General features: G+C 55.5%; 1 protein-coding gene across 8 annotated transcripts; it reads right to left on the bottom strand.

Annotated features, from left to right (window-relative positions):
• Positions 1-1176: 1176 nt before the first annotated feature.
• MEIS3 (Meis homeobox 3) lies at positions 1177-13724 on the bottom strand. Of its 8 annotated transcripts, none has more exons than XM_082438390.1 (14): positions 13216-13724; positions 12824-12931; positions 11246-11427; positions 10865-11024; positions 10718-10768; positions 9368-9418; positions 9038-9187; positions 6071-6182; positions 5735-5907; positions 4713-4789; positions 4415-4473; positions 4225-4308; positions 3803-3872; positions 1177-1313 (listed from the first exon to the last, which is right to left on the bottom strand). In XM_082438390.1, exons 1-13 carry the CDS (start codon positions 13225-13227, stop codon positions 3823-3825), a joined length of 1269 nt encoding a protein of 422 aa, XP_082294516.1. In that variant the 5' UTR covers positions 13228-13724; the 3' UTR covers positions 1177-1313; positions 3803-3822. The 8 variants fall into 8 exon arrangements, with proteins under 8 accessions (XP_082294516.1, XP_082294515.1, XP_082294519.1 ...); XM_082438389.1 differs by having other exon boundaries at positions 4225-4311; positions 13216-13723; XM_082438393.1 differs by having other exon boundaries at positions 4225-4311; positions 9038-9136; positions 13216-13723.
• Between the last annotated feature and the right edge of the window lie 428 nt (positions 13725-14152).

Below are 14152 nucleotides of genomic sequence, written 5' to 3'. Positions count from 1 at the left end.
AGGGTCTTGGGTTTGTTCACTCGAGTGCAGGGACGAGCAGAGGGTGCATGTCCAGGGCATACCCGTGGCCAGGAGGAATGAATGACGAGGTGAAGGCGGCTGAGTCTCAGAACTATGGAATTTCTTCCTCCGTTCTCCACCTGTTTCCCAGGCACCTGCTGGGTAGAGGGTGCTTGCTGTCTGAGGCCCCAGGTCACCACGGTGACAGAGAAAGACAAGCTCCTGCCTTCTGGAAGTGCTGAGGTTCCAGCCAATAATGAATAGGCAAATAAATGATGGAAAGAATTCCAGGGAGGGGGTGATGGGGGACAGGGGATGAGGTGAGAGAGAGCGGTGGACAGAGCGGGGTGCTTTGGTGTGGCTGTTCCTGTGTCTTTGCAGAGGTGACCTCTGAGCCAGGAAGGTGTCCCAGGCAAAGGGAACAGCCAGGACAGACACCCCGAAGGGGGACTGAGCTGGTCCTTTTCCACAAACAAGGTCAGCCTGCTGGTGTACATTACCATGCGGCCCAGTCAATCCTGTTGCCCCCACTGCCTGCCGGCAGAGCCCCCTTGCTGACCTGTGGCTGGCCACAGATACACAAGAGAGCCCTTTTGAAGCCACGAGAACTGCCCAGCTCAGCCTACTGCACCAACCCGTAGATTAATGTGCTAAAAATTAATTGGCCTTTTGAACCATGAAGCTTTGGTATGGTTTGTTACACAGCAATAGATAGCTGATACATACAGAGGGCCTGAGGAGAGAGCAGGATAAAGAGCATCAATTATTATTATAATTAGTGATTCATGAGCTTCAAACTGATGAGAATTTGAATCTTGGAAGAGACCCACAAACTCAGATTGGTGGCCTTTTGTTTTTAAGACTTTATGCTTAAAAAAAAAAGGTAGAAGACAACACAAGAGGGAGGTGGGGGAGGGGGAAAGAGGGTGGGCTGGGAGGATGAAGGGAACCTCTCTAAATGTCGGATCTGGGTGACCCTCCTTCCCTGATGGCCCCAGCCCACCCCCAATCCCTTCTCTGTCCTAGGGGTGGGGGGGGTACCCAGCCGCCATCTTCTGAACACCCAGGGCCAGGATCTCAGCTCGGGTTCCAGGCAGAGGTGAGGGCAGAAGTGGGGCACAGGGCCTGGAGGCCTTGTCTTTGTCCTTGAGAGACCCTCGAGTGGGTGCTCAGGCCCCTCATGTCCCGGCAGGGCCCCAGGGAGGTAGGCATTGAGTTGGGGGGGCCGTAGGAGGTGGGGTGCTGAAGCCAGAGGGCCAGGCGTCGACCAGAAGCAGGTATGAGCCTAGCAGCCACAGTCCAGAGGTGGGGGTCTGTGGAGAGGAGAGGAGAGGCCAAGTCAGGAGATGGGGAGGGGGTCTGGACCTACATCAGGCCTTCTGTGCTATCCCCACCAGCCCCACAGTGAGAGGGACACAGAGAGAGAGGCAGAGAATCAGAACAGAAATGGAGGGAAAGAGACAGACAGAGATGAAAAAAGGACAAGGAGACAGTCAAGACAAAGAAAGAGATAAAGATAAGGAGGACTTCCCTGGTGGCGCAGTGGTTAAGAATCCGCCTGCCAATGCAGGAGACATGGGTTCGAGCCCTAGTCTGGGAAGATCCCACATACCGAGGAGCAACTAAGCCCGTGAGCCACAACTACTAAGCCTGCGTTCTAGAGCCTGTGAGCCACAATTACTAAGCCTGTGAGCCACAACTACTAAGCCCGCGTGCCACAACGACTGAAGCCCGCGCACCTAGAGCCTGTGCTCTGCAATGAGAAGCCACCACAATGAGAAGCCCGCGCACCGCAACGAAGAGTAGACCCCGCTCGCTGCAACTAGAGAAAGTCCGCGTGCAGCAACAAAGACCCAACGCAGCCAAAAAAAAATAAATTATTAAAAAAAAAAAGATAAGGCGAGAGAGACAGAGCAGGACAGAGAAGAGACATTGGGATAGAGATGGAAATGTGGAAAGAGAAAGAATGAGAGAGACAGATATAAAGGGAGAGACAAAGAGGAAAAGGCAGGGGTTGGGGAGAGACAGAAAAGAGTGGAGAGAGAAGTGGAGGGAGAAAAGGCACCTTGCTTGGGGAGCAGGATAAGAAGCTCCCTCCATCACTCCTGGTCCCAGAGGTCCCCTGACTCTGGACCAGGGCTCACCTGTCTGCAATTGGTCAGGGCAGAGCTGAGACCCCCCCCATGGACCTGCCGGGCACTGAACAAACCTCTCCTCCCAGGCTCAGGCCTCCAGTGCTCTCCAAGCCTAAGCCCTCACAGGTCTCCACTCTCATCTCCCAGCCTTTCTGTGGGCCCTGAGTTCATTACTCACCCGCCTCAGCCCAGCCCAGTCCCTTTGTATGTACATGTGTGTGTAGTGAGGGACTGTCTCATAGCCTTTGCATATACTGTTCCTTCCTCTCCTGTCTCACTCCTCTTATTCTCCTGGTCTCAGCTCCAAAGTGCCCTCCTCCAGGAAGTCCTCCCTGAACCCCCCCAGCCAGGGCCCAATGTCCCCTCTGGGTTCTTCCAGTTCCTGGGTTCCCTCCTCCCAGCCCTGCCCACTGTAGGTCATTACTGTCTGGGGACAGATCTGTCTCCCCCACTGGATTGTGAGTCTCATGGGCACAGGGCTGGGCTGTCATGGTCACTGCTGTGTCCCCATCACCACCCAGCACAGGGCTGGGCACACAGTTGCTCAGGGAATGTGTATGGAATGAATGAATGAATAGATGCCAAACCAAGGAGTTTGGACCTCATCCAATGGGCACTAGGGAGCCACAAAAGGGTTTTAATCCAAGGAGAGTCAAGATCTGATCTGTGCTTTAGAAACTCCAGGCAGCCTCTCAACCCTGGGCGTTTGCACATGCTGTTCCCTCTGCTTTTCTAAGCTGAGTGAACCTGCACAAGTGAACTCTTCTCTCCGAGCCTCAGTTTTCTTATCTGTAAAATGAAAATAATAATAGCTTCTCTCTTTTGGGGTTATTGTAAAGACTGAGAAGATACTCTAGACTTAAGACCTGGGAGAGTAAAAGAATGCACCCTGCTACCTTGCCCCCAACCTTCTGCCCAGTGGTCTCCTATTCATCCTTCAATGCCCTACCCAGAAGCCACTTCTTCTACAAAGTCTTCCCTGATATCTCAGAGATAGCTGATGATAGCTGTGCTTTATTGTTTGAACTGTTGGACTAGATTGCCATTGGTTTCTGATGTCCACTTCCTCATGAGCCCAGAATCTTCTCAAGAGCTGGACCCTACCTGAGGCATGTCAATATATGTTTGGAAATGTATGTAATATGTGGATGGGTGGATGAATGGGTGGGTAGGTAGGTGGGTGAATGCATGGGTAAGTTGACAAGTGGGTGGACATGTGGGTGGGTGGATCAATGTGGAGGTGGGTGAATGAGTGGGTAGATGTATCTTCTGATGGATGAAGGGTGGTGGATACACACATGGATGGATCCATGGGTAGGCAGGTAGGTAGGTAGGTAGGTGGATGAATGCATGAATAAGTGGGTGGATGTGTGGGTGGGTGGATCAGTTTAGAGGTGGGCGGATGAGTGGCTAGGTGGGTGGATGGATGAATGAATGAGTGGGTGAATGTATGTTTGGATGGATGGTGGGTTGGTGGATGACTGATGGATGGATAAATGTATGTATGGGTGAATTGATGGATGGATGGATGAATTGGAGAACCCTCAGTTCAGGGACGCAGGTTGACCCTGCTCTGTGTGGGCTCACTGTTGGGAGTCTGGAGGTCTTACGAAGGGTTGAGAATAGCACAATCTCCAACCCAGTGCCCCTAGACCTAGGACACTCACATTTCTTCTGACTCCAGCCTCTATAAATAATGCCACTCTCCATCTAAGTTCAAACTCATCCCCATTGATCCTGGAAGACAAAAGAGGAGTGTTAGTGGTCTTCACCAGACACCCCCATATGCCCCACTTCCCCTTCCTTCCCCAGGGGACTCCTCTATCAGGACAAACTGAGTCATCCTTTAAGAGGGTGTTGGTCCTTTAAGGAAAAGTGGAGCTTTCCAATGGGTGGTTGAAGCCTGGAAGAAGCAAACTATGGGAGGAAAGGTGGGGACCAGGAAATCTGCATTTGCATCTTCGACTCTCCTCTCAAGCAAATGAAGCAAGGTATTTTTCAAGAACTTAATCCCAGAAGGTGGGGCACATTGTTTGGAGGAGGGGCCTGGAGTGCTGGGGGTGTGGCTTAGTTAGGGGGCGGGGCTTACCTGGGGGCCTGACAGTCACTTGCGGCTGAGTCTCCGTGTAGCCCGCCATGGGCTGGCCCTCTGGGCTGAAGGCTGCACCCTGCCCTGCTAGGGGAGTTGACGGGTGCAGGCTGAGCCCCAGGATGCCTGGTTCAGGCTTTGATATTCCCCCAGGAACTATAGGCCCTCTCTTCCCACCTTCTCCCTGTACCTGTGCGGTTGGATTGATCGATCATTGGTTGCACGATGCGTCTCCGGGCGTTAATGAACCTGGGAGGGGGTCATGGAAACGGAGGAGGGTGCAAAGAGGGAGCAGAAGAGAGGCAGAAATGGATACACAGGAACAGAGAGAGAGCAGGCAAGAGAGGACGGGTACAGGGGCGGCAAAGCAGAGGCAGGAAGAACAGAGGCTCCGAGGGGCTTTGGGGCCTCCTTCAGCACCGCGGACAGCGCCCGGCCTCCCACCCCGGGCTGGCGCACGGACCGCCCCGGCCTCCCGCGTCTCTCACCAGTTGTTGACTTGCAGGATGGTGAGCCCCGTGTCCTGCGACAGCTGCTTCTTCTGCTCTTCTGAGGGGTACGGGTGCTGTGGCCACCAGCAAGAGTCACCCTGCTTGCCTGGCTGCCCTCTGATCCCCAAGGCCTGGCCTGCCCAGCTCCCAGGGAGTTGGTGAGCCCAGGCTGAGGCAAGGCCGGGAGAGACGGCGGCGTGTCTGAGCTTCTCCGTGCTCCCCGGGGCCCAATGGAGGGAGGCAGAGCCAAGCTTCGGGCAATTACACCGGTGGGTGTCCCCCCACCTCTTCCAGCAATTAGAGGCTAGTTGGCCAGTTCTCATCAGGGAGGTGGAGCTGGGGGAGGGGGGTACTGGGGGAACTCCACCGCCCTGGAGAAACGAGGCAAAGCCCAGCACCAGCCCTCGCTGAGTCTGTTAGGTCCTTGTGCATGTCTCTCCCCATCCCAATCTCTGTCTTTCTCTGTGTCTATCTGTCTGTCTGTCTCTCCCCCAGTGTGACTCAGTCTCCCCCTGTGTCTCTCTTGCTCTGACTCAATGCTCTCCATAACTCCCCATCTCTATCTTTGTTTCGGCCTCTCCTTGTCTGTCCTCCTGTCTCCTTGAGGCAGAGTGGTTTGGTGATTAAGGCCAAACTGCCTGCATTTGAACCCACTTCTGGCTGTGAGACCTCTGGGCCTCAGTCTCCTCATCTGCGAAATGGAGCTAATAACATCCCTGTCCTCACGGGGTATGTTTGGCTGGATGGTGGATGACTGATGGGTGGGTGACTGGATGGGAGGGTCGGGGGTGGGGGAGAGGACTGAATGAGTCAAGAGCCCTTAGTGGCACCTGGCACACAGGTAGTGCTCATGGACGTGTGCGCTTGTCAATCCCCATCTGCTTGAGATTCTCCCTCAATATTTCCCTGCTGCCTCAGTCTCCCACCTCTGGGTCTCTCTCCGGGCCTCAGTTTCTGTGAAGCCATCCTTCCCCATCTCTCTCTCTGCCCACCCCGCACCAGGGCCCCAGGGCTCTCACCGAGAGGTGCTGGAACAACCAGGCTCTCATGATGTTGGTGGCCACCTTGGGGAAGATGCCTCTCTTCTTGTTCTGCCGCGGCTCCTGGTCCAGCTCCTCGTCCTCTCCCCCAGAACTGGGAGAGGCCACGTTTGTGTCTAGCCCATCTCCTGAGCAGGGAGAGGCACGCTGTGCTGTGGACGGGAAAGGTGGGGGGACCAGAGGGACCCAGAACCCTCCCCCAAGGCACCACTCCACACCCCAGTCATCCTTGCCCCTCTGGAAGTCCTACCTGCTGTCTAACTTCAATCCTCAGACTGACTCCCACCTTTCCCCTCCACCTCTCAAGCTTCTCACCTTGGTCACTGGAGTTGTCACCACTCTGGGAGGCCAGGCCCCCGCTGGATGGACCCGGGGTCCCCAAATGTACAGACCCGCTGTCTTCATGGTCTCTAATCCACGTAGTATTCTGGAAAATAGGAGTTGGAAGTCAGTGCCAAGGCTTGGGGTATAATATACTACGGCGACTAAGACCACGGGCTCTGGAGCTAGGAGTCCTGAGTGTGAAGACTGTGTCTGCCTCTTTCCTGGCTCTGTGTGACCTTGGGCAAGTCACTTCACCTCTCTGTGCCTCAGTTTCCTCAACTGGAAAAATGGAGGACAATAGCCATCCCCACCGCCCTCACAGAGTGTGGTAAGGCTTCAGTGAGTTAACTTACGTAAAGGCACACAGCAATCACTCAGGAAAGATGAGCTTGTACAGATCTCTGGCACCTTATCAGAAATCCCTGGAAGCCAGCGCTCTTTCAAAATTCAAAACTTTTCACATCTTTAGGCAGTAAATCAGTGCACACGCCATGTATTCCCTAACACCTCCACAGGGTCCGGGGCATAACCTCGTCATCAAACTCATTAACATTTCTGCAGCAGAATGGATGAATATTTAACTAAGTGGAATAAATAAAGGCTATAAATAGCCTCTCATTAGTTCAGGTCAGATTTTGCTGCCCAATGAGTTTGCACTAAACTTACAGGGAAAAAAACACCAACTTCTAGTTTTCAGAGATTTGGGGGTCTCCAAACTGCAGATCAGGGAGTCGGGGGTTGTATTTTCTTTATCCAAACTCCTACACACGTTGAGGAACTTGACAATGTGTTGAATTCACCCCCCCACCCCAGTTCTGTGTCCCAGGAGGCCCACCCACCTGTATAGATGCATCATTTCTTTGTCATTTGGTTTAAGGTTCTTCAGTTGTTGGGAGGCAGATTGGGTGGAAGTGGGGATGGCAACAGCCGCCTGCTGTTGCTGAGCCCTGGGGTACACCCCTGCCCCTGTTGAATGTCCTAGACCCTGCCCTCTGCTTTGTAATTAGTCCCCCACCCCTGCAAATGACCCAGTGTGGATGCATCAATTGTGTCCTGCCAGGGCTCAGCCTGGGACCCGGCACCTTAGAGAAGTTTTCTCCGGGCTCAGAATATCTGTGTGGAATTTAGAGTTTGAGGGCATTGGGGATGGGTTGTGTGCAAACGACAGAATCATTAGGTCTGAAGGCTTTTGAGCATCGTTGGAATTGTCACCCCGCCCTTCTGGCACTGGATCCGATCGGATAAGCGTCCATGTCAGTGTACCTGAAGCTGTCCTGAGACTGTCATGCAGCATGTAAGTGTGAATGTGCCTACGTCCGTGCCCGACAAGGCAAGGTTGTCCCTGGAGAGGAGGTGTCACATGGGCAGAGCTAAGACACGCAGCCGTATTTGAGCATGATTATGTCACTCTCTCAACTGGCCAGGTGGCTGTATCTGACGAATGCAAGGCTACATTTATTTTTCTAAGCTTGTGGCTGTAGTTCTAGGGGTTGGTGTCCTATTTGGGAGACAGTGTGTGGTTATCCTGAGTCCTGCATGAGTGGGCAGGCAGCTCCGTGATTCTCTGGTGGGGGGTGATGGCCATAGGCATGTGTTGGCAGCTGTGTGAAGATATAGAATATGGCTCTGCCTCCAAGGGGGTTGTAACTGATCAGCACACGCACATGGTGTGCCACTGAGCAGGTGCATAATATGGGTCGTGGGGCAGAGGGTCCTTGAGGCTCACCTGTGACTGCTGTGTGCGCATGCTCGCGTCTGCGTAGTTGTGGTACGGCCACGTGTCTGTATTTGGGTGTGGGTGTCATGCTGTATAACTGCTGTGTTGATAGTGTGACCGCCTTGTGGGTATGGGCCTCACTGGGATCCACACGGCTGTTATGTGATTGTTGCCTGGGTGCCTAAGTCTATGAAACTATAGTCTGATTGTGTCTGAGACTGAATGAATCTGGGGCCACGTGGCCACTGAGTGGCAAGGTGTGTGCCCACACCTACAGTAGTCCAATTGTTAAGAGGTTAGGGTAGGACTTCCCTGGTGGCGCAGTGGTTAAGAATCTGCCTGCCAATGCAGGGGACACGGGTTCGAGCCCTGGGCTGGGAAGATCCCACCTACCATGGAGCAACTAAGCCCGTGTGCCACAACTACTGAGCCTGAGTTCTAGAGCCCGTGAGCCACAACTACTGAGCCCGTGTGCCACAACTACTGAAGCCCACGCACCTAGATCCTGTGCTCCGCAACAAGAGAAGCCACTGCAATGAGAAGCCCGTGCACTGCAAGGAAGAGTAGCCCCCACTCGCCACAACTAGAGAAAGCCTGCGTGCGGCAACGAAGACCCAATGTAGCCAAAAATAAAGAAATAAATTTATAAAAAAGAAAAAGAGGTTAGGGTAGCGTGTGTGTGTGTGTGTGTGTGTGTGTGTGTGTGTGTGTGCAGGCACTGTGGTTGCTCTGGGTCTAAGTGTGGGTGTAGCTGAGTTTATGTCACAGGATCTGGGGCCATTTGGCTCCATCTCCAGCTGGGTGGCTGTTATGTTGTTGAGGTGTGTGTACTGCACACACACACACACACACACACACGCTAGAACGGCAGTGTCTAAATCAGGCTGTGTGATCTATGACGCTATTATGCCGCTGGGCTGTGAGTGCTTAAGTATGTGGCGTATGATGTCACCTGACTGTGAGTGTAATGGGTTTTGTGGCTGTTTGTGAACCTATGTGGGTGTAGCCAAGTCTATGTGTGGTATCTGCAGCTGTTGGGGTGTATATGTGTGCTGTCATCCAGCTGTATTGCAGTCTGTGTAGCTGTTGCATAGTTGGTGCATGTCCCGTGGTCAGGCCATGTCTGACGGTGGCTGTCTGACGTTGTGTGGTGTGTTGTGTGCGCCCTGATGCTGGAACCCAGCTCTCTGGGCATGCCTTTGGTTTCAGGGCAATGCCTGTTGCCCCATCCTGGGGCCCACCTGATCTGGGAGGCTCGGGCAGGAGGCCGGGTAGTCGTCGAGATCCTCCCTGCAGCCGCCGTCCCGATCCTCGATGACCAGGTCGATGGGCATCTTTCCCTTGAGGCAGGTGATGTAGCGGTGACAGAAGTTGTCGCACAGGTCGTGGACCTGAGGGGGCACCGGGGTACTGGGGGGGCCACCCGGGGGCCAGGGCTGGGGTGTATAGGGATGGGGGTGGCCTTCTGCTGCAACTCTGGTGGGGAGAGAGCCTGAAGGAGGGGTTGAGGGGGCAAGAAGGCAAGGGATGGGGGGCAAGTGAGGGCATGAGGGGAAGTGACAAGCACTCACCTTCTCCAGCTCCAGCAGGTGGAAGCGGAGCACTTGAATGGCCTGTATCATCTGAAAACAGAGACACAAGAGGGGAGGGAGAGAGGGAGCGAGGGAGCGAGACAGAGAAGAAGGAAGAGGAGGAGGTGTAAAAAGAGAAGAAGGAGGAGGAGGAGGAGAAGAAGAGGAAGAAGAAGAAGGAGAAGGAGAAGGAGAAGGAGAAGGAGAAGAAAGAAGAGGAGGAAGAGGAGGAAGAGGAGGAAGAGGAGGAAGAGGAAGAAGAGGAAGAAGAAGAAGAGGAAGAGGAAGAGGAAGAGGAAGAGGAAGAGGAAGAGGAAGAGGAAGAGGAAGAAGAAGAAGAAGAAGAAGAAGAAGAAGAAGAAGAAGAAGAAGAAGAAGAAGAAGAAGAAGAAGAAGAAGAAGAAGAAGAAGAAGAAGAAGAAGAAGGGAGGAGGAGGAAGAAGAAGAGAGAGAAACAAAAAGTGCATTGGATGACAAAGAGAAAAAGAGTGCAAAGAGAGACAAAGACAAAATGACAGGGGCAGAGAGAAATAGAGAACAGAGATGGAGACCCAGAATTAAGGAACAAGGGAGTGTGAGATTGAGATCAGAGACAAAGAAAGAGAAGCAAGAGGTGCAAGAGACAGAAGAGGACCCATCACAAGAGGAGTGAGCTAAGGTATGCTCTAATAATAACACCACATCCTTTGCCGGCTTGCCCTTGGATCCGTTTCCCACCCTTCACCTGAAAACTACATTTCCCAGAGTCCTTTGCCAAAAGGGTTCAGCCAATAGGAAGCTCTGGTGGGAGCTGGACCGCAAAAGGAAGGGACAAGCCGTGGTATTTCTCCCTCTCTCTCCCTCTCTCTCCCTCTCCTCCTTCTCTTCCCTTTCCCTCTCTTCTCTCTCCTCTCCTCTCTCCTTTACAGCTAATTGCTTTTATTCATTTTGGTGTGAGCCCTGTTCTGACTGATAGAACAGCGAACACTTAATGAGTCCCCATTCAGTGCCAGGCATTGTGCTACATGCTTGACTCTCTTTAACTCATTATACACTCACAACAGCCCTACAAGATAGAAATTATTACTAGCTACACTTCACAGATGAGGAAAACGGGGCCCAGGGAGATGGAACTACTTGCCCTGGTTCTTAGAACTAGTAAGTGTAGAGCTGGGATTCGAACTCAGGCCATTGGGTCCCTGTTCTCAAACTCTAGGCTACACTGCATTGCAAATGGGCAACAGTTATCACTATTTGAGGACGTGGGCCAGGCAGTCTCCTCTTTGCTCCCACAACCAATCCCAGGGCTATGTAGGGTGGAACAGGAGACCCCCTTGGAGGAGGAGGAGTTGGGGAGGGCCCAGGTCTCACCAGATTGTCCAGCTCCGGGTTGGAGGAGAAGAGAGGCCTCTCGGAGCGGACCTGAGAGAAAGAGAGAGGCCAGGGAGGGCACATCCTGTCTCCTGCCCACCCCACTTCACTGGTTCTGCTGGCACACAGTGGATGGTGGGTGCCCACCTGCTTGGCAAAGGCTGCAATGTCCTCGTTGAAGGAATCGGAGGAGCAAACGTCACTGCCTGGGGGTGTGCCCAGCCCAGTCCCAGCCCCATCACGGGGAGAACACGTGGCCAGTTCACATTTCTCAAAGACCAGGGCCAGCAGCGGGAAGAGTGGGTGTCTGGGGGAAGCAGGAGAGGTGAGAGTTCATGAGGGGAGGGCAGGGGGGCTGGGAAGTATGGCGCAACCAGGAGGTGGAGAGGAGACCCAGAGGGAAGAGGTGGAGAGACAGAAACAGAGTGAGACAGAGTCAGAGAAGAGAAACATATCCAGAGAGACAAAGAAACAGGGCGGGGGCGCATCCCGAGACCCCATGGAGCCCTCAGCCTTGTCCCCACTCACCCGTAGATCTCATCCTTCTCCCTCCTCAGGCCATCACTATCCAAGCCCAGGGGCGGGGGCTGGGGAGGCCGGTGGGGGCCGTAGGGCCCGGGGGCTCTCGGTGCCGAGGGCACTGCCTCCAAGAAGCCAGCCAGGGCTGCAGTGCTGTCCACGATGCCGGGGTAGTGGGGCAGCTCATCGTACTGGGTGGGGGGAGGTGAGAGGGGAAGAGCCCCAGGGAGGTGTCAGCACCAACAAGAAACCTCCCTACCCTCGCACCCAGGAAATGCCCCCTCCTTGCCCCAGTCACCTGCCCTACTGTCCCCAAGTGTCCCAGCCGTGCTCCCTTAGGCCCCCAATGTCCCATGGAGCTGTCTGGGTGGGACTGAAGGCCCTGTCCTCAAGCCTTCCCTTGGACCCGTGGACTGTGAAAAATGTCCCGTCAGAGATTCCCAGCGTGTGGGCAGGAGGGTCCAGGGGAGAGAGACTGACCCAGGTCTTGGATCTGAGGGTCAGGGTTGGGGGGTCAGGGATTGGCTGGCCGGTAACTGCCAGCTTCTCACAGAGAGTTGGGGGGAGAGAGATTCAGAGAGAGGGAGAGAGATGTGAGAGAAGAGAGAGACTGGGAGGGAGATGCAAGAGAAAGACAGAGGGAAGGAGAGATTAGAGGGAGAGAGAGAGAGGGAGGGAGAGAAATGGTGGGAGAGACAAAAAAGGTGGAGAAAGAAACAAGAGATAAAGAGAGATGTAGAGTCAGAGGGAAGAGCAGAAAGGGAGAGGGACACACACAGAGAGAAGATACAGGAGAAACAGGCAAAGGGAGACAGGGGGCAGAGAGAGAGAGACAGAGACAGAGACAGAGAGACAGAGAAGGGGAGAGAGAGGAGGGGAGAGAGAGGAGCCGGGAGAGAAATTGATTCTCGCTCGTGGGCACTGCCCATCAAAGCAGTGCATTGTTTGTACACAAATGTACACATACAGTCTCCCCCGCTCAATTTCATTTCACAGATGAATATGCACGTCTGAGTGCATCTTAACTTGTCACACTCCACTCCCCATGTGAACCCACCACACACGCACACACATACACACACACACAGCCAAAAGCCAGGCGCAGGAATGAATGAGTGAGTGAATGAATCAATGCATGAGACATTTAGCACAGTGCCTGGCGCACATTCAATAAACACTTGTTGAACCAAAGTATAACCCGGCTCAACCACACAAACGCACTTGTGCCAATAGCCCCAAAGAGAAATCACGCGTGAGATTTCTGTGTCCTGTCATCACAGAAGCACACGCACCGGGGAAGCCAGGGGACCTTTAAGTCACCCACGTCCAATCCTTTCCTCAGAGATGAAGAAACTGAGGTTCAAAGAGGCAAAGGGACTGGGGAGGGGGGAGCACCAGTGTTCCTGCCATGCGGGTGTGTGCGCGGAGGGCTCTGAGTGTGTGTGTGTGTGTCTTTCCTTTTCTCCTAACTTCTCCTGAGCACTGAAGTTGAATCCATCTGCCCCCCACTGTTCATCGCACATCTTAGGATGTCCTCGAATCCTGTGGTATTCCTGCCCCCCTCCACCCCCAAAGGTGCCTACTCACCTCTTTGCCTGTCTCTCCATCCCCAGGACAGCGAAAGAGAATCCCTTGGCCCTGCCTGGTGAGACCCACCTCTCCCAGCACTGTCCCCACGCCTAACCCTCTGGAGGACTTGGAACAAAAGTAGACCAGGGAGAAGGATGGGGGAGGGATGAAAAAGAAGAGGGGTGGGGGTAGGATAAAGGGCCTGAGGTGGAGGGGAGACCAGGGGCAGAGAGGGGAGACTGAGGGGCAGGCAGAGGGGAGACCCGGGGTTAGGAAGAGGGGAGGCAGAGAAAGAGATGGTGGAGAGAGCGGGATGGGCTGATGGGGGCCAGAGCTCCCCAGGGAGGAGATAGAAGGATGGGGGATGCGACCACCGGCCGGGGCACAGGATCGTCCGCCCTCAGACCTACCCTCCGGGCCATGGGCTGATGCCGGCGGCAGCTCCCGGGTCCCTCCAGGGCCTGGCCGGCGGGGAGGGCGCAGCCAGGGGCAGCGGCCCCAGATGGCCCGCGGTGCCGACGCCAGGGGGTGGGGCAGGAGGCTGGGTGCCCGGCCCCCCCACCCCCACCGCCGTCAGCGGCAGGCGCCGGGCCGAGCGGAGGCTCCGAGCATGGACCCCCAGCCTCCTGCCCCCGCGGGGGTCACAGCTAGGGGCTCCTGCCAGCGAGGGCAGGGGCGAGAAGGCGGGGGAGGGCCGCCCGAGGCCCCCTCCCCGGGGCCCCCTGTCCCTCCCCCGGGTCCTGGGAGGATGGAACCAGCCTGCGATCCACAGACCGAGAGGCGGGGGAGAGGGGGGCGCGAGGGGGCCCGGCCCGGGGGGCGGGCGGCGGGCGGCGGCTCCCCGCGCGGTGCGGGGCCCCGGCGTTGGCGGGCCGGAGGGATGCTGGCGGCTCCGTCTCTCCCTCTCTCCCCTTCTCCCCCTCTCCCGGTCTCTCCCTCTCTCTGTGGTCACATCCGGAAGTTCCACAGCGGAGATGCTTAACCCACTGTCCGCCGGCGGCTCGGCCGCTGGCGGGGCGGGGCGGGGCGGGAGCGTCCGGAGCCCCCTCCCCTCCCCTCGCCCTCCCCCCTCCCGGGGGCTGCGGCCGCTCTCGGGGGCGGGTTTTTGTATCGGAGTCTCGCAGCGTCTGGTCTGCCTCGATCCCCACCCCGCCTGCCTTCCTCTCTCCACGTCGCGCGCTCTCCTCCCACCGCGCTCGGGTCTTCTCCGCCTCTCCCCCTCCCGGCCGCCCCAGGTCCCTGTCTCTCTCTCTCTCCCCCCTTTCCTCCTCCTTTCCACCCGTCTCCGTCTCTCTCTCTCTCCATCTCCCTGCTTCCCACTTTTCTCTAGGTCTTCAAGTCTCTCTC

This window comes from Balaenoptera physalus (assembly GCF_965194825.1).
Source record: "Balaenoptera physalus genome assembly, chromosome: 19".
Classification (NCBI taxonomy): domain Eukaryota; kingdom Metazoa; phylum Chordata; class Mammalia; order Artiodactyla; family Balaenopteridae; genus Balaenoptera; species Balaenoptera physalus.
This window is presented reverse-complemented; position numbering and strand designations above follow the sequence as displayed.

Coding starts and splice junctions, on each gene's coding strand:
- MEIS3 (XM_082438389.1), bottom strand. Junction 11,025..11,245: donor GAGAAGGATGAGATCTACGG/GTGAGTGGGGAC, acceptor TGCTTCCCCCAG/ACACCCACTCTTCCCGCTGC. Junction 4,790..5,734: donor GGTTGTTCCAGCACCTCTCG/GTGAGAGCCCTG, acceptor TGGTGGCCACAG/CACCCGTACCCCTCAGAAGA.